Source organism: Anas platyrhynchos, chromosome 3 (assembly GCF_047663525.1).
Source record: "Anas platyrhynchos isolate ZD024472 breed Pekin duck chromosome 3, IASCAAS_PekinDuck_T2T, whole genome shotgun sequence".
Lineage (NCBI taxonomy): Eukaryota > Metazoa > Chordata > Aves > Anseriformes > Anatidae > Anas > Anas platyrhynchos.
Window position 1 is genome coordinate 39,446,693 of NC_092589.1, and position 27,987 is coordinate 39,474,679.

General features: G+C 38.6%; 1 protein-coding gene across 2 annotated transcripts in view; it reads right to left on the bottom strand.

The window, feature by feature from the left end:
* The window catches only part of PRKCE (protein kinase C epsilon), a 295,014-nt gene that overhangs the window by 22,514 nt on the left and 244,513 nt on the right, over positions 1 to 27,987 (bottom strand). For both annotated transcript variants that reach the window (XM_005009801.6, XM_038177630.2), the window contains exons 12-13: positions 5,194 to 5,332; positions 2,568 to 2,756 (exon numbers count right to left, since the gene is read on the bottom strand). In XM_005009801.6, the coding sequence (XP_005009858.3) occupies positions 2,568 to 2,756; positions 5,194 to 5,332 (328 nt within the window). The remainder of the gene's footprint in view (positions 1 to 2,567; positions 2,757 to 5,193; positions 5,333 to 27,987) is intronic.

The following is a 27,987-nucleotide window of genomic DNA, read 5'->3' on the forward strand; positions in this document are numbered from 1 at the left end:
TGTAACTTGGGGCCTGAATTAAAGATTGCTAGTCTCCCAAAACTTTGCTTAAAATAAGCAGCAGTGCTTAAAAACAGGTCTGCCTCTGTGCCCAGAGATCTGTGTCACTGGGATATGCAGGGAACACACACTGAAGACACAACCTCCCTCCATCACTTGCAAAGAAGCCCAGACCTAATTTCAATGAAGAATTGTTTTCCTTACCAGACAGGAAAGAATTTTAAATAGCAATTCCTGTCAATTCACAGAAACAAGACTAGTAAGATTCCTGGGACTTCATGGGATAAGCAACACTTACTTGTTGCTGCCTTGTAATACTGAGCTGTCAAATTATCCTTGCTTGTGTTTTGTTGGAAATAATGGGAAAACTGTTTCTTTAGAAAATAAGGAAACATTGTTACTTGATAACGAGAATGTCATGTTATTAAAATCTCCTTACATCTTGCTTGGAGGAGTGTAAAAATACACAGTTTCTAAAGAATAAAACTGTCTCAAAGCACAATGTGAGGAAACGAAGTGTTCCAAAGCTAATCCCTTGCTAGCATTCAGCAGTAAAATACATAGACGCCTCTTTCTTTCCTCTGTTTTTCCTGTTCTTCATTTAACAGAATGTGGACAAGGATCAGATGCAGAGCACAAGGTTCAAACATGTTTCACACCATAGCTACATAGGCAGCAGATTGTTAAATGTAAGGAAATACATTCTTTTCCAGGCATAAACTGGCAAACTTCCATTAACCTCTATCAATTTATGTCAATCAAGACATTTTGCCCAATGAGGAGTAATCTCATATTATAGTGCAAATCTATTTAATGGATTCAACTCTCTTTTTAAGGTTTAAAATGGTATTAAACATTAACTTTAGACAAAAAGATGTAAAAAACGGACTGCAGAAAAATATAAGCCACCGTGCCTACTATTAACAGGTAGGCTCAGGAAAACAGCCTCATGAAAAATGATAGCAAAGAAACTGGTGTTGAACATCCTTATACTTACATTCACAAAAATGCAGAGCATACACTTATAGCCCAGTTCTGCATTTGCATTTGTGTGGGGATAATGAATAACACGTATAACATTAAGAATTATACTACTTGCACACATAGATACTCACTACTTGCACACATGAGAGAACACACTAAGCCTCTATCAAATCTGTTTCTCCCTTTCCCCTGTCAAACAAATACCTTCTCATAGTTACAACAGCTCTCATACTACACACATAATTAGGTGTTATCAGTTAATTTCCCCCCTCTGATGAATATTTCAGAATAACAGAGAGCTCAGCTAACGTTGATTCACAGAAAGAGCCTTTGGATGGGGAGCCAAACGAACAGATCTTACAGAATGTGAAACTGAGGCACTATAGAACACTACCGAAAATCTCTGGACTTAAGTGAAATTCAGATGCAGATATTGAAAAAAACCCCTTTCTCTACAACAGGCTAAAATAATCCCTGAACCCTGGATATCAGTCTGAATTCTGCAGCTCAAGTCCATACATCTTAATTGCTAGACTGAAAATAATTGAAGAGTCTGGAAATGAAAACAGACACATGAAAGTATCATGTCAGCTAATGAAGAGACATCAGAAAGGTATCTAGGGGGAGTAGAGAAAATATGTATGAAGGTCGGCTTTAATAAGTCCTCCCTGCCCTCACTACAGAGACTGGAGCAAAAGAGATACTACAGTTCACAACTCAGAGATTTAACCGTGGACTTCTGGTTTGAATCCTCCTCTAGAGCTCCCTCACCTGCAGCGCCCCCACTCCCTCTCATCTAGAATAAACCTGAACATGTTTTTAAGGGATCAGGATGAGCAGTTCTGAGCAAAGTGCTACCTGTCTAGTGTTGTAAAAATCAGAATTTGTTCAAGTTTTCTGTATCATTTCAAAAGGTAACCCTGTATGTATGTGACCCAAAATGTAACTGCAGGACTTCACACTAGCAGCTGCCCTCTTAATAGAAAGTCTCCTCTATTTCAGTCACCAAGAGAAAAATAGTAGCATGTTTTGTTTAAAAAAATGCTGCTTTTTGGTGGCACACTTCTATCAAGCCAATCCTTATACTGTAAAACACCAGCCAGGGCAGAAACTATTGCCCTTGAGTAAGACTGCTTAATCAAAGTTTTACGTAACTAAAATGTAGAACATATAGCTGTAAATAAAAGGCTTTCAACCTATCTTGATAATAAGGGAAGAAAAGCATTGGCACTTTTTCTTTACATAGTGCTTCCCCCGCTCTAGTGAACATGCGGCATATAAAGTGTCAAAGTGGCAGCACAGTTCTAGTTGGTTGGGTTTTCCCTGAAACATGAATCTGCAGTACACAGATTTATGCAGTGTACAACTGTGTGGAATACAAACATTCTGTTCCTTTCCCACAAGCGGTGTAATTTATCCCAGGCCCCATTATCCTAACAGTGGCACTCTGAACTGTGCTTGAACTCCCAGTGGTGACTGTTCTCAACAACTTTTAGCAAATTCAATTTTAATCAAGGAAAAAAATAATAAAAAAAGAAAGCCATGAAGAAGAGGAGGAGGAAAACAAGTATTAGAAGACTCACTGCTTTTAAAATGCTGACGGCTTCTTTACTGAGCCAGACTGGATATAAGACATCATCGTGAAGGATGGATTCAAAGAGATCATCTTCATTGTCAGCTTCAAAGGGGGGTTGCCCAGCCATCATTTCGTACATGAGAACACCCAGAGCCCACCAGTCTACTGAAGGGCCATATTCTAACTCCTGGAGGATCTGGTATAGAAAAAGAGATCACATTGAACAGGCATGATAGACAACACTCTTAGCTGTACATTTACAGCTTCAACATGATACACCCTTTCTTTCCCCAGTGCCTAAGGAGGACTAAAACCCACACTGACGTCAGTAACAGCAGGCATGGTTTCTTACCGATGCAGTTTGCACTAAGAGAGCTGAGTCTCAATGCATAGTTTTCTCAGAAGTACTAACTGAGTTTATCAGTCCCCTGAGTAAAGGAGTATGCTCATGAGCAAAAAAGCTGTATATCCTTCCAAACTGTTTAAAGCAGGTCACGCTATAGGGGAAGAAAGATCACATATACAAAACAGATTGGTGGAAAATGTGAAACATTTCCTTGTCTCTATCTTGAGCAAAACAAACTGAACCAACTTGTTATGTTGCACAGAGATCATCTGAGAGATTTATTCTCATCCTTTAGGTAGGGCTGAGGGAAGCCAAAAGCATTTTTGTTCAAGTTCTTTTTACAGCATTGAAATAAATGCACAAAATGTACAATAAATGCATGGCTGTAGGACTCACTTTAATTGCTTTTGCTTTCAGAAAAACTGGCTACAACTTTTCTGGTGGCACAAGTTCAACCTTGTAGCAAATACCTTTAGTGGGGGTAGTAGTTCAGAATGATGGATTTTTACCGTCTTACTTGGTGTTACAAAGCTAGTGCTGCGCATGGGACAAGTCTAATTCTTGGCTACTCTCCACTGAAAAGGAGCTTGTAGTTTGGCTGCAGCATTTCAGCATGACAGGGGACTGAAGAAAGAAGAGTGGGTGACTGCTTAAGGTGAAGCTGACTGGCTTAAAATGAGTTGGAATGGCAGCAACTCCACCACGTCCTTAAACAATATTAGTGGTGTTACAGTCTTGTGGTGAACTGCATTAGCTTAGTGCTGTGTTTGGGAATAATGATTGTACTGTAATGTACAATCCAAATCCAAATTCTCTCTTAACCTAAAAACAGAAATGAGTTTAACATTTGGATGCCTCTGTCTGGATCCCAACTGGATTCTTAGTTGATTGGATATTAAATTTTATACACATTAATTATAGAAAATGATAGTCTTCAGAAGTGTACTTTTCAAGTGTTCAGGGCACACTCTCTGGAATTCAGATATTGCTAAAGAAAAGGAAATTGAAACACACTACCATGAGGCAAGAGAAATAGGAGCAGAAGATAAGCTTCTGCAATCAGGATGACGAAACGGAAGCCTGAGTTACTGACATCAGTGAGAAAAGCATTTAATATAGAAGTTCCTAGAATATCATTATTGCTTTGTTTTTAGTAATAGTTTTTAAAGACTCAATTAGTATACTAAATCAAAAAAGAATTCATATAAAACCAAACCCATCACTCTGGTACTTACTTTCTTTTTCCTGCAGAGTACTTTTGAAATGCCACAAAACATGTTCATAGATGTTACAATAGTTCCAAGATGACTCACAACTTATCAGTTGTGCTACCAAAGCTTGCCAGACATGAACTCTAACAATATGGATTTCTAATTTATTGTCTCAAGCAAATAATAACTAACACTTTTCCCTGATGCAAATTTATGGTTGATGAAAGACAAACCATTGAAACTTTTTATACTATATCAGCACAGTGAATCTTTGGCAAAAAAGATGCATGGATTACTAACTATATTGAGCTGACAAAAGTCTGTCTATCAGATAAACTGAATAATACTGATTCATTTGAAGCACTCAGAAATTCACCTTATAATCTTAAAATTTAGGATATGTGAAACCAGCACAATTATCAGCAAATTATTTTACCCAATGAATGCCTTAAAGCGAATTTGGGTGTTTTCAACTGTTTTATATGGATGTTGCAGCATCCCTATAAAAGAATCCTATGTTTCTATGCAAGTATATATATTTTCTCTCCACCCATATGATAAGTACCACAAAGATAATATTTTTCACTCACAAACACTTTAAAGAAAGGAAGAAATGATATTCTCACAAAGATGTTAACGCAAAATGGCACCAAACCTACAGTCTCTTCCATATGAACATCCCCCTTTAAGTCTCATGAAGAATTAAAACACTTTTTATAACTACTAAAGACCGGTGCTGACAGTACTCAGTTGCATCTATCTTCTTAAAGGCTTCAGTGAAGGCTTCTTTGAAGTGCCTTCACAATGATGCTAAGTCAGAAATGAGAATATGGAGAAGAATATAGTTGAGTTCAGGGAATAAATAAAAGAAAATCCAACGCCTATCGACATGGAACATTGTTCTTGCCCTATAGAATAAACTAATTCTGCAGGATTAACCAGGAAAACTGTGGCACAGCCTAGTTTGCATCATCTATTGCTTTCATCTACATATAAAAAGTGTCTAAAATTACACATGTAATAGTCCATTTGATGAATGATACTATCTATATTCTTAGCACAGTGAAAAATAATACCTCTGGAGCTATATAGTCAGGCGTGCCGCAAAAGGTTGTGGTGGTCACTCCATTCAGAATCCCTTCTTTGCACATCCCAAAGTCAGCCAGTTTACAGTGGCCTTCTGCATCCAGAAGAATATTGTCCAGTTTCAGGTCCCTGAAATAAAGAGTCCCAGATTTAAATCGGCTCTCAAGTTTTGAGCACACACTCCTGAATTTGAACAGAAACTCTAGAACATGACAAATAGATGGTTTCACAAACAACACCAAGTAATTGCCCTTCACATGTGTGCATGAAAAGTGACTGGTAGCAGTCACTAAATAGACCTGGAAAACAGCAAAAAGGAAGCAGGTAATGACAAGCATTTTGTAAGATGAGGCCTGTACTCTCTCTTCAGCTGCATGGAAGCACAGCTGTAAAGCATCAGAAACATTTGGAAAAGATCTCAGTCTCTCGCTTGTTACAGATCTAAGACTTATTTCTTATATTTCCTATGTGAAATAGGTCAATGTTGTCTAATAAAGTCCCTCTCCCTTTTTGTATCAGCACAAAATAAGGAGTACCAATTTACCCATATTTAGCATACGGGTTGAATTAATTGTTACTTTCAAACCTGGATTACTTTGAATTGTATTCTTAACATATACTAGAAATCCAAAGTTCAGACTGCAAGGAGAGGGCTGATAAACAATGCTCCCATCTTCGGGAGCCTAATTTTTTGCTGTTTAAAAGCTGCACAGAAATAATCTCACATGACTATTTTGCATTCATTGTTAAACAACACATCTTAGCAGCTGCCTCTCTCTGATCATTCTTTGTACAAACGTCTTTGTGTCGAAAATACACAATTCTTCAGTTATTAAATTGGGTGAGGTCAAAAACAGGTTGAGAAAGGGATATCCACCTTTCCTGTCTTGCCCTCTGCACATTTTCTAAATATACCATTGATAGTTATCTCATGATCCAAACACAATGGATGCTAGGTACCATTTAACTTACCTGCCACAGCCTTAGACTAAACTACAGTAGGATCTAGAAAGCCAGTGCACAAAAGAGCCCTCACTTGCAAGAAAAACAACAACAACAAAATAAAATCCACTATTAATAACATTTTATCAGGTATAAATGATAAAAAACAAAACAAAACAAAACAAACAAACAAAAAAACAACAAAAAACAAAGACAACAAAATTCACTGTGGGTCACTTCCAACTCAGGATATTCTACAATTCACTGATATTGCATGGCCTACTTTATTTTTATACTTCTATCTAGGCTGTAGATGCTTTTGTAGTGTATTGAAGATATGCAGTAATAAAAGAAGACATTGTATGTATGAATGCATAGAGAGGTGAGAATCAAAAGCAGGACATATGTCCTTAGGTGACTTTGTGTGGGCACCTTTGATCAGAACTTTTTTTCTACACAGAGAAGTTTCCATAGATGGAATTGATGATAAATAAGTATGTGTAGACAAATTCTAAATCAGTTATAGGAAAAAAATTGCATACCAACCTCTGTGAACAAATGAAAAACAAGAGAGGTGATTGGTGATAGGCAACATGGCTTCAACAAAGGCAGATCATGCCTGACAAATTTGGTGGCCTTCTATGATGTGGTCACGGTTAGTAGATAAGGGAAGAGAAACTGATGTCATCTATCTGGGCTTGTGCAAAGCTTTTGACACTGTCCCTCACCACATCCTTGTCTCTAAATTGGTGAGACATATATTAGATGGATGGACCACTTGATGGATAAGGAATTGGCTGGACAGTCATACTCAAAGAGTTGCAGTCAGTGTCCCAATGTGCAGATGGAGACCAGTGATGAGTGGTGTCACTCGGTGGTCTGAATTGGCACTGGTATGTGGTATATGTAACATCTTTGTTAGTAACATGACAGTGGGATTGAGTGCACTCTCAGCAAGTGCACTCACTTGGATGACACCAAGCTGAATGGTGTGACAGACACAGTGAGAGAAGGGGGACCTTGACAGGCTTGAAAGGTGGGCCTGTGTTAGCCTCATGAAGTTCAACAAGGCCAAGACCTTGCACCTCAACACCAAGAACAAATACAGGCTAGACAGAAAATGGATTGACAGCAGTCCTGAGGAAATGAACACGGGGGTATTGGTGGATGAAAAACTGAATATGAGGTGGCAGTGTGCACTTGCAGCCCAATAAGCTAATCATATCCTGGGCTGCATCAAAAGAAGTGTAGCTGGCAGGTCAAGGCAGGTGATTCCCTCCCTCTACTCCACCCTTGTGAGACCCTACCTGGAGTCCTGTGTTCAGCTCTGGGGTGCCCAGCAGAAGAAACAAATGGACCTATCAGAGTGAATACACAGGAGGGCCACGAGGATGATGAGAAGACAAGAGTGTCTCTCCTACGAAGACAGGCTGATAAAGTTGGAGTTATTTAGCCTGGAGAAGAGAAAGCTTCAGGAAGACCTTATGACACTCTTCCAGTACCTAAAGGGGGCCTACAGGAAAGATGGGGAGGGACTCTTTGTCAGAGGGTGCCGTGATAGAACAAGGGGGAACACTTTTAAACTGAAAGAGGGTAGATTTAGAACAGACATTGGGAAGAAATTCTTCACATGAGGGTGGTGAGACATGGGAACAAGTTTCCCAGAGAAGTTCTGGATGCCCCATCCCTGGAAGTGTTCAAGACCAGCCTGAATGGAGCTTTGGGCAATCTGGTCTAGTTGAAAGTGTCCCTGCCCATGGCAGGGGGTTAGAACTAGATGATCTTTAAGGTCCCTTCCAACCCAAACCAGTCCATGAATCTATGAAAAGATTTTGTTGCCAAAATCTTTAATGGCAACAAATTCCAGCCCCCAGATTTTAGATCCACAGTGGAAACATTCAGACAGGTTAGATGATTAAGTGCCTCTACACCAATGCACGCAGCATGGGAAACAAGCAGGAGGAGTTTGAAACCACGGTGCAATTAGAAAACTATGACCTAATTGCTATCACGGAAACATAGTGGGATGAATTACACAACTGGAACACTGCAATTGAGGGCTGCAAGCTTTTCAGAAGAGATAAGCAGAGAAGGGGGGTTGACCTCTATGTTAAGAAATAGACTGTGATACCCCTGAGAAACAAACACAGACAGGTTAAGAGCTTGCGGGTAAAAGTTAAGGAGTGGACCAATAAAGGACACCTTGTGGCTGGAGACTACTACAGGCTGACAGATCAAGGGGAGCCTGTTGACAAGGCCATCCTGCTTCAGCTACAAAAAGCATCATGCTCACAGGCTCTCATCCTGCTGGGGGATTTCAACCACCTGGATGTCTGCTGGGAAAGCAACACAGCAGGCTGTAAGCAATCCAGGAGATCCATGAAGGAAGTAGAGGATAACTTCCTGGTCCAGCTATTAGACAAACCAACCAGAGGGGAAATGTTACCAGACCTGGTGCTCACCAGTGCGGATGAACTCATTAAAGAGGTTAACATGGGAGGCAGTCTGGGCTGCAGTGAACCTGCTGTAGTTGAGCTCATTAATGTACTTAGATACTGGTATAGCTACAAGAAAAGAGGATATTTGATTTGTAATAAGTGCACATTACTGCTTAAGCTACTGACAACTGCCAAGAACAGGGTATCTAACCTGAGTGATGTTTGGTGTGACCCAGTGTAGTTGCTTGTACCTTCTTTTGACTCTATGAATGCCTTATTTATGTCATTCACGTGGAAAGTTTTGCCCTCAAGTTTTAAAAGAGGTCCTTTCTCAGGTAAATCATTCTCATTTTCTCCTTGTGCCCAGAATGAGGCACATTCACCCAACATTTACTTCTTCAAGAACTCTGCCTACCTTGAAACTGCCATTTGGTAGGCCAGGGCTTGTTGATGCTTCCCTTCCTTTGCTAGGTGGAATTTCTAGAGGAAGCCTGTCCTGCATATACTCTGTCTCCTCCAACTTTGTCTGGGGATTTGGGTCTACGATATCAACATTTGCAGAAGATGACAAGCTTGCCCCAAAATAAAATTGTCAATCAACCAATTTTTAATGTGTTTGTCAGATTAGGGACATGACTTACAATAGGCATTAGAAGTAGTGTGTATTGTCCTGTACCAGTGGACAGTTTAATATTATTGACTGCATTGTGGTCACTACTTAGGAGGAATTATGGCTGTGTGCTATAAATATTATAATGAATTAACTTAGCACCATGAAAGAATTTCTCCTGCCTTTTGCCATGTTTTGAGCAAGAACCCAGTGCATGAATTAAAAATGTAGGATCTACCTTCAGCAGATTATTATGCTGGCTCTGAAGCCAGGCAAGATTACCAGAGTGGCTAAAATGTTTAAAGAATTAGTGGATAAGATTTGCTGGGAATCTGTCCATAGGGACAGAGGAATTGATCAGAGCTGGCAGCTCTTTAAAAACACTGCTCTTAGAGCAAAAGAGTGACACCCCAGCCTGTGAGTTGGAACTAGATGATATTTAAGGTCCTTTCCAGCACAAAGCATTCCATAATTGAACAATACTTCCAAGGCTGTGTTATGTGAGACATGTGCACAGATACAGTATGCTGGGATTTCCCCTGAAATGCTCTTTTCTTTCTCCATATCAGACCTACTTCAGTAGGTGGATTTTATTATTATTTTATTATTTTGTCTTTTTTTTTTTTTTTTTAAACACTCGTTCACAATTTTGGGCATGCTGGCCTGCCTGTATCTAACCTATACTACATATACAAAATAGCAAAAAAAAACAGGTATTTCTGGTACACAGTGGGCTTACTGCTTAAGGTCTTCATAAAGACTGCACATCAGAGTATTAAATCAGACACTTCTGGGAAGCACTGAATGACCTACTGTGCATGTAGAAGCCAGTTATGCTGTGCACAAAGTTATGCTAAGTGGTTTGTGCATATGCAAGAAGTTTGACCAAGTCAGATCTACCTCATTAACAGTAAATCCACTGTTCCCCCCATAAACTAGCCTCATCAATTATGATTTATGTAACTGAAGTATATATGGAATGTAGAAATGCTCCTTGCAACCAATATGCCCTACACCTGACATCAGTCTCTCCAGATCAGTTGCACTACTTTTGTATGTCCTCAGTTGTTCACCCACATAAGGCCCTTTGGAGAAGACTACATATTTTGTCATTCCTTGAATTCATCCTTTTTATCAGTTCCTAAACAGCCTGAGATCAAACAGGCTACAGCATAATCCCCTTCATCTAACCATTTAACCTGCCAAACAATCACCTCCAACTATCCCTCTACTATCCCTTTATTTGCTTAAAGATTCCTGTAAGTAACAGAAACTAGAAATAAAAACTTGACAGTAGAAAAAGAGAATGTATAGACTGAGCATAGGAAAAAAAAAAGCAAGAGCCTTAATATTAAATTCTGACTACCTGTAAAGACCAACAGTGAAATTTTAAGCTTACCTGTAAAAGCACAAGTCAATTTAACTTCCTTACTATTTATGAAATCATAATCCTACTTGACAGAAAAAAAACCACACATCTGGGACCCTTTCATCAAGCTTAAACAATGAAGGCTATAAGCCTCTTCACAACTCTATTAGAGGCGTTGAGGACATCAGCTTAATTACTCATGCAGTAACGGAATTTGACACCAGTAGATTTTTATTACTGCAAATACAAAGTGCATCAAAGTTTCAGAAAAAATTTGGAAGAAGCTAAAACAACAACAGCATGACTTCCATCAAAGTAGATAGGGGAGGTTAAAAGGTAAGCTGGGAGTCTGCCAAAGTGCCAAATTCATAGCTAGCCCACAAGATTATCATAGTCCATAAAACTGCATAAAACAATTTGCAGTTGACAGAAGGGAAAAAAAAAAAAAGGGGAAAAAGAAAGCTTAGTTACTAAATAAATGTAAGAGAGTAGGTAATGTGACATTTAACACCTCAGAAGAAAAAAAAAAAAAAAGAAAACACTCAGAGATGAGGAAAAAAATGAAAACGTAACAGAAAAGAGTTGTCAAGGGAACATGTTTTTGCAGAGCAGCAGTGCCAGTGAAAAAAAAAAGTTTTAGTTTAAGACCTCTGTCTCCCCAGAACTTTCTAAGACACAGCCAGCTCTCCTATCATCACAGAAAGTAAACAGCTCTGTCTCTGGAATGTAAATTCATTGTACAGAATGATCCATTAGGATCCATCCAGACTTTTACTTGGTTCCCGGTATTACTGCCAGCTGTCTGTGTCTAAATCAGAGCTTACCAAATGATACAGTGTCAAATAGCTCAATGACAAAGATCTATTACATTCTTCTTTTTCTCGTTTTGCATACTCTTTGTAGGAGCTAAGAAAGTCATCTGTTTCTGACAAAATGAGCTCCCACAACCTGAGTAACTACTTGCAATTTGCAAACAACCTAACCAGTTAAGCTAGGAAAGTGCCCGGGTTGCTTGAATGCAGTAATGATGCATTAAGCTACCTCTCTCCTTTGTTTGCCAAGATACTTTGTACAGTCAGTTCAGTTGACTTGAGCAGTCAGTTGCGTAACATGTTTTTTTTTTAAATCATTTCTTTTCTCAGAAAGCATTACCCAGAAATTTAAGCCTCGGTTTCCATTTCTGGGCATCTGCCAGCATCACAGTCACCTCAGAAGCTGGAATGACTGGCAGGATCTTAAGAGAGAATCAGGATTGTAACAGCAAGGCTTGTGCATGTCTGAACAGAAGAGCGGGCTGGCTGCAGGTAACCTGCAAGAAAGCTTCCCTAACGCTCATTCATTCCTCCACATGCCAGTGTCATGAGCCACCGACTGCCCTCGCTTCCCAGAAATGCCCTGGTGATGAGGACTTTGCGGGACTGGGTTCTTCAAGTCTGACTTCAAACGGTAGCCAGCAAGATAACCACCTTGTCTGTGTGGCCATGTGTCACACACGCCATTTAGATAACAGGTAATTTTCTTGTTGAAAGTAAGGCAGTTAAACAGCCAAGATGGGTTTTGAACAGTGACTCTGCCAAACATTACTGACAGTAGCCTTTGAATCAGGTAAACATTAGTAACTAAATAAATCCATATTTGAAGAACAGGATCAAGTAGCTAAGAAACACGATCATGTGTTGGTTTAAGCAATCATTTTACAATGCAATATCTCCGCAGCATCTGCTTCTACTCTAGCTGCTGAATAAGCAACAAAAATTTAAAGCATATACATTTCAGTGTATCATAATCATTATCTACAAATGATAACTGCATTGGAAACCAGGATTTTCCTTTATACGACGAAAGTTAAGTGAAGTACTGCGCCTTATTAAACATCTACAGAACATCAAAGAACACAAGTCAAAAATATGCAGATACTGAACTACTGTCAAAGAAACAGATCCTTCGTAATTTTGTTTTGGTTTTGTGACTTTCAGCTGCTATAAAACCCTTTCAATAGTGTATTTGAAATAATTGCCACTGCCATTGTTCCTCTGCATGGGAAAATCACATCCTCTCTGCAGGTTTTGAATAGACAGGCTATTCACAGAAGAAGCCACAGAAGGTAAAAAGGAAACATCCCCATAACAAGACACAGAGTGCCAACAGAACTGTTCTCCAGTCCTACGGTTACTGAAATTCATAACTGAGGGCAACACCCTCATTATATCAATTAACAATTCCAATTAGTAAGATGAAATTACTTTTTTCTATTTTAATTAAGGTAAGACCTCTACATTCTTAGAATTACTTTTTAAGTTACTCAGTGGTATCCAAAATGCATTTGAGACAAAGATGCTCTCCTGCACCAACAGGTCTCTCCTGTACCCAGCACAAACTTGCTCTTTGCTGTAATTTTAGTTAATAGTGCATTTCCAATATAATTTTTAGCCATAAGCAGAAAATATCATAGGACTTGGACCATTTGTACCATACTGCCTGATATGGTCTTTTCTGTATGACTGAGAAATTCACCAAAGTCTTCATCTCAGTTCTTCAAACACATTGGTGTACTTCAAATACCCAAATAATTAATGTACTAGATCCTGGTCTAACCAAAGTGGAGCTATATATGGCGCTGGTCAGAAAACAAGCAAACAAACAAACAAACAAAAAATTGTTATGTTCTGATGTCAGCTTCTTTAGTAACTAAGCCTCATCAACTTAATATCAGTTTCCTTAGACTATGGGATAGATAAACTAGAACTGTTCTTCACTAGTGGATTCTTTTATTTCATTATGCGTATAAGTCATGAAACATCAGCAAGGCTTTCTTATCCCCATGACAGATCGGAGATAAATGAGAAAACAAATCCAAACCATAACTTCTAAGATAACACAAACTAAAAAATATCATTTTCTGCCTTTCAAAAAACTGTACAGAAAAGAAACCCATAATTTTCCCTGTTACTGAGCATGAAAATGCAATAATAGCAGTGTCATTGGAGGTCGGGTTCTACCAGGTGAGGTGATCTCCCTTAGTGTAGGAAATGCAGCATGCGCTGGACTGTTCATTCTTACGGGTGGATTCAGAACAGTAGGGCAGTTTTTGCTAGCAAGGAGGGAGTATAGAGAAATGTGAGGAAAAATGCTCCTGCTGCTTTTATTGTTGTAAGAGATCTCAGGAAGTTTTGCCTGTGTTTATCTGAAAGTCTTGGAATTTCTGTTTTGCTTTTATTTTGATTCATTAAGTAATTACTGGATTTATGAAAAGCACTTTCTTTGCATTACACTATTACATTACAGAATAAGAGCATCATCTATCACCAAAACTATAGAAGAGTTGTACCCAGCAACATACAGAAAAACCCGCTGTGCAGATTTGAAAACAGTGTTGCTTTTCAGCAGTGCCAAGTTTGCAATGCAGCAAATCCACCTTTTATTGATGTGAATCCATATGTACAATGCCTTCCTGTCAGGCATGTTTATTTTAAAAACCCACATATTACTTTCCCCATTTAGCACAATGTCCATCATCATGCCATCTGCACAAATATCTGGCAGACTACAGGGGTGGCAGAGACAGGAGAAGGGATGTAGCAAATGGCAGCTTGCTATCTACCTGCCAAGGACATCAGAGGGAGACAAACACACCACTGCCAGCTGTGGCTTGGTAAAACCTGGTCATTAGGAAGTAAAAATGTGGATTGCATGAAGTTGCCAGCTCCAGCAATGTACCATTGAGAGAACTTTTAGGAAAGCAAGATCCTGAGATGGAAAGGGCGGCTGTTTTAATCATGCAGCCCTCACTATTAACTGATGTCTTAACGATGTATTGACCAAAGGTTTAATATTCCTTTCCAGGAGCTTAAGGAAAGCAGTGACTTTTCTGATAGCATAAAAATAACTTCTATAAAATAATTTCTATATATGGCCTTTTAATGGCTTTGACCATAACTTTATTACAATTGTCGGTAGGAACTTAGGACATTACAGTGCATGATCTGCTTATCTTATTATGCCGAATTTCCTTGAAATAATGTGTAGACAAATAAATATATCATACTTAACAGGTTTTCTTTGTGTTGTCTTTCCTTTCTTATTATTTCCACATTTTTATTTGAGAACATAAGTGAAATACATAGAAGTTCAGATATACATTATGTAAAACATTCTCACAAATTGGCTAAGCACAGAGGGGAGTGGTTTCTATTTCTTTTTCAAGAGAGAGTTTCTTTTTACATTCACATCACGCTGCTTTTTAATCCTCGTCCTTCCATGACCCGTACCTGGGAATGTGACAATTCCTCAATGAGACTAAGGCAGGGATGGGATGTAGTGTTACAACTGTTCCTATTGAACTAGCCTGAATCTGAAGGCCTAGTTTAGACAAATTTTGTGTTGGATCCCAGTGGCAACTCTGCCTTCCCATGGCCTGCAATTCTTTTTACCAAGAACTGATACAAATGGAGCTGGCTTCATATTAGACGCACTGTATAGGACAATCTGCCTCAGAAACAGTTATAGCAGATAGCAAGTGATCTTTCCCTTCTGTAAAGCTTGAGATTAATAAATAAATAAATAAATAAATAAATAGTGTTTTATGTTGAGTGAAAACACAGTGTGTTCAAAAGTTTGTATAAAAGCAGTGTGCAAATAGCTGTTGGCCTGGTGCTCAGGATGGTGTCCTCTTCTCCGAGGCTGGCTCTGACCCAGGGCTGAGCATCCTGGTCTTGCACTGCACATCTGACTGACATGTGAGTGGCTATTGACAGTGCTGTGAGAGAATTTTCTTCCCCCCTCTACTTTGGTTAAAAACACCATTTTCTAACCTTTCTTTTCCTTGAAAATTTTAGCTGAGAAATCCTAAGTGGCTCTAGATATTCCAGCTGGGAATGACAAGATGAAATCTGCACTCCCACTGACAATATTTACTGTGTCAGTCTCTGCTAAAAAGCTATTGTGTTGAGTCATTGCTAAATATGTAACGTGACACAACCTGTCCTTGCTGACACCTCAGTGATCCCGCCGAGGACAATAAAGCTCCCCAGGTTCAGCCAAAGACTGACTCAAGCTGTGGTATTCTACTGTGTGAGATTCAATGCTTCATGCTCTTATTTTTATATCTCAGATAACATACAAACAAGATTGCATATGCATTGTTATAACAATAAGTTAGGTGGAGCGCAAACTAAGAGTGCCTGCTATGTATGTCTATAATCCTTTTAAACAAAACAATACTAAATCATTATTTGATAAAACCACAATGAAAGACAGTGAAAGGATGGCGTGAAGCTAGAAAAGCTTGTCAGATCAAGTCCAGAAAACTTAATTCTGAAAAAAATGCTAGCATAACCTTAGGAAGCAAATTTATCTGCAGACATACTAATTAACTTCTCATACCTAGATCAGCTCAAAAGTTTGTCTTTGGAAACCTAGAACAGTGTTTTTTTCCTCAGTGGCTTCAGTAGGTATAATGACAAATCTGGACAGTGGAAAAAAAGTATTTCTTCAAACATGCAGAAAAGAAAAGAGTACTTGGTTTTCAGGCATAGTTTCTGTGGCTAACAGAAAAGGCTAACATTCTTTTTTCTCTTTGCTGTTTTCTTCAACTGCAGCTTTCTTACACAGAACAGAACAACATTCAGGCCACAAATGCATGTCTATCCATGTAGCATCTTGTTTCCTACAGCAGTGCTCACTAGCTATCATCTTAGCAATGAAGCCTTGCAACTCTTAATAGCTCAAAAGAAGACATATTGCTTTACACAGATAATAGCAATGACAATAAAGGTTGTAATGTAATCAATCACAATTCCATTTTTTTTTTGTAATTTATGTAAAACATCAAAGTAACTAAAGCTATGAAATATTTTGTTCATTTTGTTCTGTTTTTGTAGTATTCTTTTCTCTATTTCTCAGCATTCTGACCTGATCCCACCAAATCTGAGCATTTGAGGTAGCTCAGTTTGCCTCAGGCTACCTCCATAGCCATCTCCACGGGTATCTCCAAGAGGATGATTCACAGAATATGTGGGCTGCACAGCTCCATAAAGAAGCTTATCCTGGCTAAATGCACTCTAGGACAAGCACGATCCTGACTTTGAGGCTTCTCTTGCATTCCTAAAGTTAGGTGAGATGAATCTGAGCCTTTATGTACATTCAGTGTACGAATGTTCAGCTTCCCAGCTTCCTGTTTTCCAGATAGAGATTCACCTTATTTTCATTCAAATTAGTTTTGAAACTTCAATTTTTGTAGTAGATGGCCAGACAAAAGCTGATTAAGAGAAGATCTGCATTCATTTGTCTAGTAGAAATTTCTCTTGCACACACACACACACAGAATTTGCTAGTATTTAAATTTACATACAATAAAACTTCTGAATTTTGCTCATTTAAGTCATACTACACTTTCCTGACTGCAAAAACTCCCAACACACATCCATCAAATAGCCAGACATTTAATTGCTCTACTTGGACACACCAAATAAAGGGCTCCAAAGCATTTTTATTCTACATTGTTTCAGGCACATAGAAAGAGCATTAAAAAAAAAAAAAAAAAGGCAACAGAAGAAAAGCTGCTACTGTAATCAGCCATGATTGAAGGCATTTCCTGTACTTTGCTATCAAACCGGTTGTTTTTTCCATTACATACTAACTGAACTTTAGTAAGGTCAAGACACCACAGAAAAACAGGATCAGAATATCTTTAATCAACTAAAGTTGACTACTTCAGCCTCTCTCTTTCAGATGTTTAGTCCTGGATCTCATCCCACGTCTCCTATTTTCTTCTTTAAATTACAGATGCATACAACAGGTCCTTTTGAATTTCCGATTGGGATGGTTGTTTTCAATGGCATTTAACTTGTTAAGCTTACACATACCCTAGCCTAAAGGTCAATTAATCTCACATTGCATAACAATACTGATATTATTTTAGTACAATAGAACTACAATAGGGGAGACAGGTTTTCATTCACAATCACAATACTGGGCCAAAAACTTCTCCCAGTTGGAAGCCTATTGTTTCCATCATGCGGCCTATTAAGATCAAGTCTAAGTTTTGAAATGATTAAGTAAAAGTTGAAGCTACAATGGCATAGGATAATTTGATCCAATCCTACACATTGTCACCCTGCTATCACTCTGTATGCAAATGATTTAAGGTACGCAACATCCCTGTACTATGCTCCAACCCTATTCTTTCTCAGAGAGGAAAAATTCATTGTTTTAATTCCATGAACGCCAAATGAGATTCTTAATGTAACACAGATGCCAACATCTGTGTTGACATCTCTCTCAGAAATGACCAGTTCCAAGTATATTGTTGACTCAGTGAAGAAGGGAGAAGAGTGTCATGTTTTCCCAGCAGCTACCAAGACAGCTTCATGCTTTAGTCCAGTTCAGTCGCAGAAAGGAGAACATCAACTTGCCTGAGCATTGTGATAAGACTGAAAATTGACTCATGCAGCCTTATTATCTACCTACCAAACATAGATGAACAAAATCAAGGCCACTTAGTGCTAACAGATGGCCTCCAAAGCTCTCCTTAAGACCTGTTGTCTCCTGCACTCCATCCCTTTTCTAGCTTCAAAGCTTTGAAGTTCCTCTTTTTAAATTCAGCTGGGGCTATTTATCAAAAGAAAAGTAATGAGACTCACAAAGATCCCCATTTTTCAGCCATGGGACCAGACCTTCAACATACTCAAAGAAGAGAAGACATAGTAAAGATGAAGAACTATTAAAATACCGGAATCCACTTGTTAAAAAGGTAGCACAAATTTTATACTTCCTCAACAATGCTTATTTTGTGTTTCTATAAGGATGAGACAGAATAACCACCAGATTCAGGGGGAAAAAATGAAATTGTGGCAATACTGGGAGCCAACATTATAACTAGAATTGATCTTCATTTTGTTTCATTTTTTTGAGTAACCTTCATACACTCTGTAGACTTACAAAGATGTTTCCAAAAAATAAAAAAATAAAAAAATCAGTCTGGCATCCACAACACTGGGCATACAATAAAATGGCCAAATAACACAGGCGATCCTATGCAAGCCATTAATGTGCCAGCATGAGCTGACATTACAGCTCCGTTTCTGTACTAGCCACGGCCCTTCACAATTTTATGGTGGACCAAAAGCATAAAGGAAAAGGGTTGCTGAAGGATTTTACATACAGTGTTTCATTTTATAAAAGAAACAAATTTATCAGAATTCTCTTCCCTGTGCTCCCAAGGGTGCCCTTAGGGTGGAACAAACACAGGTCCTAGCAGTAAGCAGACTCCTGTTAAAGCTCCATATCATGTTTCCATGGAGAAGAATGCTTTCCTAGTCAGAAAAAAAAACCCTCGCAGTGAACTTTTGTACAGACGCTGCTTTTTTCCAGCCTCACTTTGGTCTCAGTTCAGCCTCTTGGGTCTTTTTATGGAAAGCCTTTCCACAGTGTAGTGCATGTAGTATTATGCAGAATGGACTAAATAAGTTATATAGCATAAATGAAATGATGTAACTCAGCAAGAATGTTGCTTCCAACAAAATGTTTACTTATATGGAATCACTAGGAGAAAGATTTTAATAATTTCTGCTTCTATTCTGATTTCAGTAGCATAGTTCACATGCCTAAACATCTTTTGACACAACCACGTGGTCTGAACTTGGGAAGGGTATGTAGGCTCTTAATTTAAAACCTTTCTTAATCCTGCTGTATTTATCAAGGATCAAACCAGCAGCAGACAACAGAAGTTTAACAGATTTCTACAGAAATTCTTGTAAAAACAGTGAGTTAAATCTATTTTATTTTTAATCATCTAAAAGGGTTCCGTTATACAGATATATTTGTCTTTCAAAATTCTGTGTAGTTAATTATCTAGTATGTTTGATACAAGATTAATGCAGTAGAGGGATTCTGGCAAAACTAAGAAGAATCTTTATTATATGTGTGTGAAGTATTACGATTGTGTCTGAAAAGATAGCATACACTTGCCCTTCTGAGTTGATCTATACATAAAATAAGCCCTAATGCTGCTTCCAGACAAAGGTCACAGAAGCTTGTGATTTGCACTGATGGTTCCAATTCTAAACTTTGCTTCCATCCATAAATAAAAAGGGTTGTATACTTAATACAGAGCAGCTCTATTTTATAAGATACACTTTTCAAACTACAATTGAGTACCAAAATCAAACTACTCCCCCCACCTGACCTCTGAGAGAAAGCTGTAAAAACACTCCTAGGGAATCTGTGCAGGAAGCTTCAGCTCCATCATTATTTCCAATGCAGCACCTGTAGCTCCCCCCATCTCCTCCAGAAGACACTCTTGGAGGACTTCTTTGGCTGTAGTGCCAATGGTATAATATCAGCACTAAAAATCTACTCATACAGAACACCCCACTGCTTTTAATTAATAGGAATGCTATGGAAAGATGAGTCATGTGGGTTACTCACACGAAAAATAGCATGTTATTACTTTGGTAAAAGTGAATAACCTGTAAATTTCCTATGTCAAGGTTAGCAAACAGCACTACACCAATTTGCCTTCAGTTGTAAAGACAGAGGCTACAGACAGACAGGCTGCACAGCAGTCCAAATGAAAATAGAGACAAGTAATTCTAAATATAATATTGAGACTGAAACACGATTTTATTCCCTAACATTTGGTACTTACTGAGTAGTCATTGCATGTAAATACTGACTTCAGAAGGACTTTCATGTAAATTATTCACCAAAGCAAGCTATTCTTAGACAATTTCTTCACATTAAAAAAAGCTGAATTTGAGCCTGAGGAACTATCTTCCAAACTTCTGTGTGCCTCACCAATACAGTAATACTTCTGAGACCTGCTAACCAGACTCAGTACTCTGACAAGACCAGAAATTATCCTATAAAACTCCCAGATATTTACATGGGCCAAGACTAGAAAGAAACCTAATTACTCAGCCTACAAACTATGTAACATAAAATTTCATTAAATTATAATGTTCAATAAAGTTTTTTTGCTTCCTTCCGACAGCCTTAAACTGAGTACTCTGAGTACAATTTAATTCCAATGTAAAGTTGCATTGCTCTTCTGGTGTCATAAAAAGCTTTTACTGTAAATGAGAATCTTGAGTTTTAAAGAAACAGTCTTTTATACACTAGATAGAAGCCTCTGTACATCCACATCGATCCATAATCACATTAATCACATTTTTATTATTATCACATTCTGAATTCCAAATAAAAATGCACAAGCAAACGAATCTCTGAGAAAGATAACAAAGCACATTTTAAGACAAAATGGGAGGGAAGTTGCAGAAGTTGTGCCATATCACAAAGACATACACGTGATGAATTAAACTCAACATTGGCCAACTGTGAAGTAAACGTGGAAATTAGTTTATTGAAGCATTGTGTTAAGACTTGATAGTAAAGCAAATGAAATATTAATGGGCACTATGGTATAGTTATCGACCCAGATTCTAACTTCAAATGTGGTTAGATGAGGTACTGTGACAACGGTGACACAATTCAGCCCATTACTACCCACTCTTGCCCAAGCATCATCCCTTCCACTTACTTTTATACTCCCATGCTACCACTGCTGTAAGTAGGTGAACATAAGTGTATGACATTTTAAAAATGGATTTTATAAATAAGATGCATAAAAAATAAAATACATTTTCTATGGAAGGTTTTGGGGATTTTAGCTTAAATATCTCTCAGATTGTGTTTACAACAATGTTATCTTGGCCTAACAGCACCCACTGCTGAGCCAGAGGAGAAAAGGCAGTAGCGGTAACTGCTTATACCAGATTTGTCACTGATTTATGGATTTTTAAGTTCTAGCTAACTAATATCAGTTAATATTTTTTTTGCTGTTCTTGTTGTCACTGCATAGAGAATTTCCAGGATGCTGTTTCAAAATTTCTTCAGACCATTCTGTTCATGCACAGTACAACTTTTACCCAATCTACAGGTGTTTTGAGGGTCTTAGCTAAATCTTTTTTGTCTTGGATCATTCATAGAAAACCAAAACTTTTGTCCTACTGCATGTGAAAGTGTACCACATATTACGATCTTGTGGCAGCTGACAAAGGACAGCATTCAACTTTGTACCAAGGGGTACACTGATGAGCTGCTGTCTGCTACCCTACTTCACAGTCTCAGGATTCTTTTATTCTATCAGGTGCTTAAAGATTTTCACATAAATGAGAATCAGGTCCTCTTGATAATATTTAAGTAGCATAATAAACTGCACTGTCCCCTTTGGATTTATTACAAATTATCAACAAATGAACTGGCACACATTTGGTACACCTTTTTATGCCCTCAGTATACAGTACCATAAACACTTGCTGTCCTCTTACTGGTGGTTAACTTTAGGCAAATATGTACTCAAGCAGTTTCTTAAGTGCATATTATTTTTGTTCTACAAGTACTCCTTTAGAGCTGTTTCAGATTTATTGATGTTTGGAAGCTTTTAAATATCCATTACCCACTTAATTGACCATAGCAATTCCATCTGACTCATTATTTGTGTTTGTTAGAATATATTTAGACATTTTTTTAAACGGCTGCTAGTAGACCGTAGAATCTCCCTTGGAAACCCTATAATAAATCAAGTAAATACCTGCTGAAGTGCTATAGTGTTTACTTGTTACTACTTAATTTTATCCTTAATATTCCAATTTTTGACCATGTGACATCTCAATTCAGGTTATTAGTCACCTAGCTTTCTTCCTTTTTTTTTTTTTTTTTTAGGGTATTGCTTCATTACTATTCAGTTTCATGCCAAGGTGCATCCACACTTGCTGCTCTATTGGCTATCTGCTGTTGAATCCATCCCACCCTTTCCTCCTCTCTGAGGGGCAATCACATGCCCTAACACTGGAATACTTCATGAGGGATATTTTTACAACTTCCACTCTCAAATCAACATTAAAAAACATACATAACTGCATGTGCTATTTACATTTGATGTATTTTGAAGAACTGTATTTTCTGACAGTGCCATACGTCATCAGGAGTAAATGAAAGCCTGGAGGAAAAGGTACATCTATGTAAGCATTGGCATTATTGCTGGCCTCCTCTCTATATTTTCTCTCTCTGCTATTTTACAAGACTGACTACTATAAAGAAGGCAAAAAGCAGTACATCTGTTGACTATACTGGAAGGAGAAGTGATGTCTGGGCTTCTCCTCACACACTGAATATTACCAATTTGTTTTTTAAATCCAAAACATTATACCACCAACATAAGCAGTCATCTTATTTTTCAGTTACCAGGGTTGTGAAGATCTGTTGTTAATCTTTACATTTGTTTTGCTATGCTATATTTTCCTGTCTTCTAAAGGCCTTCTCTGTAATGTAAAGTAAAATCTACATGAAAAATAACCATATTATGCCTTCATTCAAAAACGTTATTAACCATTATGTTTACTAAAAACATGATGAGTTCAAAACTCAGAAGAAAAAAAAAAAAAAAGCCAGTAAAGGTGAGTGAAATTCAGTTCAGCAGTGGCAGGAGAGTGGCTATGCCTGGCACCATCTGTCCCTGCATGTATCGGTGCAGATACACCCAGGCGATCATCAATCCCTACTGAGCCAGTGCAGCTCAGGTAGTGATGCTTAATTGAAACTCTGACAGCAGCAGGATCTCTTTCTATCACTGAAGACAACACACCTTTGCCACTGTCTGCTGCTCTGGGCAGCTGCCTGTTTGGAAACGCTGACAGTAAAGGACAGGGCAGGCATCAGTTTTGATACAAGAAGATACGCTAAGCAACTCTAACATCTTTACCATTTGTCACTCTTCGCCTTTCAGGTCATTTTCAGCACGATAATGACCACCTGACCTATTCTGTTCCACTTTCTGATTCCCCTCGTTAGACTGCACCTAGTCTGTCCAAGGTCCTTCTGATGTAATCCCAGTACTGTTTATTCTAGTAACAGCAAAGACTTTGAAATATTCCCCAAAATGCTGGGTTTCTTACTGGATGCATTTTCGCTGTTTTACCTCATTAGTACATTTTAGTTAATCTCCTGGCAAGCATTATTATTTCTTATTTCTTATGTAAGAGTACAAGTGGTCAGCTAAATGGGCATTTTTAAAGTTTTCAAAAGTTTCAAATGATAAATCAGTTACTTTACCTTTCAGATTGGCTAAATTTTTATTTATTTTCCATATACTTTTGCAGAGGTAATCAAAATAACGTATGTTTTTTAATAATAAAGAGTTTATTTTAAAATAAGCACATTTGCAACATGAAAATTCAGGTGAAGGGTCCCAAGCCATCCAGGAAGCTGTGCACTATGTAAGTGTGAATAATGTCACCAAATGGAAATCAGCCTATGAGGACAGTGATCTGCAGGCAGAAATGTTTGCTGGAGCAGTGTCTAACTGATAAGCCTTTTTACAAAAAGGAGGGAGCTTAAAGCAGGGGATAAAGTGGGCAAAGAGAATAAATGTAAATCTTGAAGCAAAAGTAGCAAGGTTCTGGTATTTACATACAAAAAGTTGTATGTAAATGTCTATATTCAAGTGTATCATCCAATTTTTAAAGGTTTAGTATTTCTAATATCAGTTTTAAAACACCAAATAGAATTCCTTGCATGTTTTCATCTAACACACTGCAGTACTCTCCAACTTTTCTGTTGCATCTTAAGATCGTGACAAAAACTTTGTGAAATGCCTGTCACCTTAGAACCATGTTTGCTGTGCCCTTCTCTGTATTACTGAGAGACTTTGGCAGATGCATTCAATAGCATGCAAAAAGGCAAAGCCTCACCCTTAACGTGACATAGTTTCAACATCACTAGAACTGGGATATAGAAATATTTTCCATTGCATGAAGACAGACTTGATTGAAGGGCACAGCAAAATCCAGTCCAAACTTTTGTCTTTTGACAGAATCACATTTAGGAGGGACCTTCAGAGTTTTAATGCAATGAGAAACAAAAAAACATTATTTTTCTTCTGTTAGAAAATTGTTTGAAGAATATGACTTTGTTTGGAACTGGTGTACACGCTTCTGTAGAAACAAAGCAATGCCTCGGTGTTTTAGGAAAGCTGCAGGGATTGCCTTATGTCAGTAAAATTCAATTTTACATGTACTGTAACTCCTTTGGATTTTTATTTTGTATAGTCTTCTCTCAGTTAAAATCTTCTTATCAAATGCAGAAAGATAACACATTTTTTCCTGTTATAAAAATAAAGGATGGACATCAATCATCTAAAATCACTGACATTCATCTAGAAGTAAATATAAATATGATCTATAGCATTTTGCTGCTATTATCTGCTCAGAAGTGCTGTCGCCCTTTCTACTGAGCGTACCGGAACATGGCTGCCCTCACAGGAATGTAAACTTGGCATTAACCCGGGCAGATTCCCACTCCCTGCCTTCTCTCATTTAACATTAACTCACTCCTATACTGTTATCAGAAGGTAAAGGTCATAGCTTTATTTACACAATACAGCACTATACAAACGGTCATTAAACAAGAAAATCTTGCACCAAATAAACAAGAAGCGAAAAAACAATGCTGACCTTGCTACTGGGAACTCCCCCTGGAAGTACCTTGTCTTTCCCCAGATGAGGTCAATGTTGCTGCTCTGGCCTTCTAAATATTAACTGCCCAGCACTGTGCCTCTCAGACCCAACTCCTACGTGAGAGCCAACTAAGGACTTTCTTATGTTCCAAAACCAGGAGAAATTTAGAAAGCATTTTACTGCTGGCAAGACCACGGGGTTCATATCCTATTCCCACAGTCTTTACTCGTCCTTCCACAGCTGGAAACCTTGTCAAAGGCGCTCCTATATGACAGCAGCCTTTAGCACAATGCAGAAGCTAGGCAGATGGCAGGGTGGACTCCCTTGGTCCGAATGCCAGAAGCCTGGGAACCAACCCTTCTTCCTGCTTCACATCTCCCTCGGCCCGGCTCCTCTCCACCCCAGCCCACTGCCTTTTCCTGCGGGAAGACATCCTGCTTATTTATGCCTTTCACGACCGCTGGCCTGCCTAGACACAGCAAGAAAATGTGCAAAAAGGGCAGGAGGCCACTGAATAAAATCCCATCAGAGCTCACACCCGGTTTGGGAAACTAGACCGTGCAGAGCAGAGCACACATGTAGCCAGGGTGCAAATCCTGCCAGGAGCTCTGGGCCAGTGGCACGACTTCGGCAACTGTCCCCAGGTGCACTGGGACTCAGCCGCACACACACACACAGCCGCACAATTCACGCCTTGCTTCCTGCCTTTACCGAGGGTGATGGAAATAGGTTGTTGCTCACTGGAGCCAGAAGCAGACTGTGCCTTCTCTGTAGCAGACTCCTGTAACGGGCAGTTTATGAGGGAAAGGGGTAGAGCGCGGGATATTCCTGGGCTTAGGTCTATATATGCTATATGAGGTATGTGGTGTTTCTTGCCCTCCTTCATGAGCCATAGCTCAAGCAGCAATTTAAACTTTAATTGCTTAGATTACCAATAAGATAATCTTTACATAGTTACAAACACACTTAAACTAACACACTGCCTAAGTGCCTCCGAGTTTGAGCTTTGTGTTTTAAACGGCCAAAGAAAGTGGGGGAAGGGAATTTTATTTGGTTACTACTATTCAGAAATAACATGGTGAGGTAACTTGGGAGAATGATGACTTTTAACGTGTTAACCACTGACCATGCAGCATTTTCATCAGTGTAAATATAACTCCTCATTACTCTGCCAAGGTTGCACTGAATCATACAACCACCACTGAAGTCAGACTTTCTAAATATTCTTATTTCACATAAAAACACACTAATAAAAGTGCTTTCAATTTTAGATGGTTCTTCTTGCTAAAACATTGGTGCGTATTGCCTTGATAAATGGGAATGCCAGGAAAACTGATCATCCAAGGAAAAATTCAGTTAGTGTTCAAACAAGTTTTTGGGGTATTTGTGTAAGAAAAACGCCTGGAGGCATTCAAGGATTGGCATCAGCATACATATATTCACATCCTCCTCAATTCAGTGTTAATATAGCCTTCATGACAACCGACATACTAATTACAGAGTGCACAGAGCCTCAGAAAGCTGCAGCAAGTTACAGGCTGGGTTGGTACTTCGTATTACTGAGCAACATGATAACCCAAAGTTATGAAAAAGGGCTCCGCTGTGACCAGGTGCTGGACAATTTGAACGCAAAGTCTTCTCACAGACCTTACATTCAAAACCAAAAAAGGATGAGTTAACCCAAAGCAAGTGACACTATTTTTCATCCTCTCAGGTAAATGGAAATTGTGTACGTTCAGTTTCCTTCTTCAGTGTTTTGGAGAGAACATCCCATTTAATTACTCAGATAGTCTTGGAACATGATAAAGACCACCACGACATGCAGCTCTTGGCCCCTCATGTCTTCACTGAAACAAGATTTGTAGCTCACACTGTTATTCCCTAAATCAAACATTAACAAGGGACACTGGTTTGCATGTTCATGAGGTGGCACCCCATTCTCATACGGATGTCCTCACTTGGGGAGACATCAGTTCTTTAACGTATTTCAGGCCAGAAAGGGTCGCTTGTGTCACCTCACTTGAACTACAGTGAAAGCCAGAGATACCCACTCAGGAATTCCTGTACTCGGCCCAGCTCGTGTAGGTTAAATGAGAATATGTAACATTTACATGTCTATGGAAAGTGCACAGTGATGCAGTATAGAGTCAGTAGAAGAGGAAATATGGAACTCACTGTTTCTTAACACCCAGTTTGGTGCATCTTCCGCATACGAGAAGACACATGAAGCTGATGATGACACCAGATTCCAGAGACAAGTGACAGCGAACATAGTCCTCAGCCTTTCAACACTGAGTTCAAAGTCCAGTTCAGCTCGCAAGCAAAATGAGATGCAGTCTAGCCCTTAATACCTAAAGCTTGGATAAGTTTTTTCAAAGTGGTGCAATTGCATAACATGAACAGCAACAACTGCCAGAAACAGCTATTGAAATTTCTGTAGTTTCTGATTGACTCTACTTGTATTATCAGGCCCCAACTTGACATGTGCCTGAATAGTTGCATGCCAGATGAGAGGGAAGGTGGCAGGATAATGCAAATATTTTCCTTAAGTTGCTAAAGCGTTTTTGACACAACGAGAGTAACGTTATACCCTCAAAAAGCCACACTGAAAATAATCCTAAAGTTTGTCTATCATACAGGATGAATTTAGGAACAACAGAATCTTTATTTATAAAAATTATGAGCTTCATCTTTATTTCCAATAAAAACTCCATAAACAAAAGGAAGGCACATAACTCCAGTGAGCACACAGATAATTGGATAAGCCTGGGAACGGCTGTGCCAGTTGCTAAGATGTGAACTTACAGAATAATTTCTATTGCCAAACAGGGAGCTAGCGTTCTCTTTGAACTTCAGGGGAAATGAGGATAAACTAGTTATTAAAAAAGATGAGCATTCTGTATCATCATAGC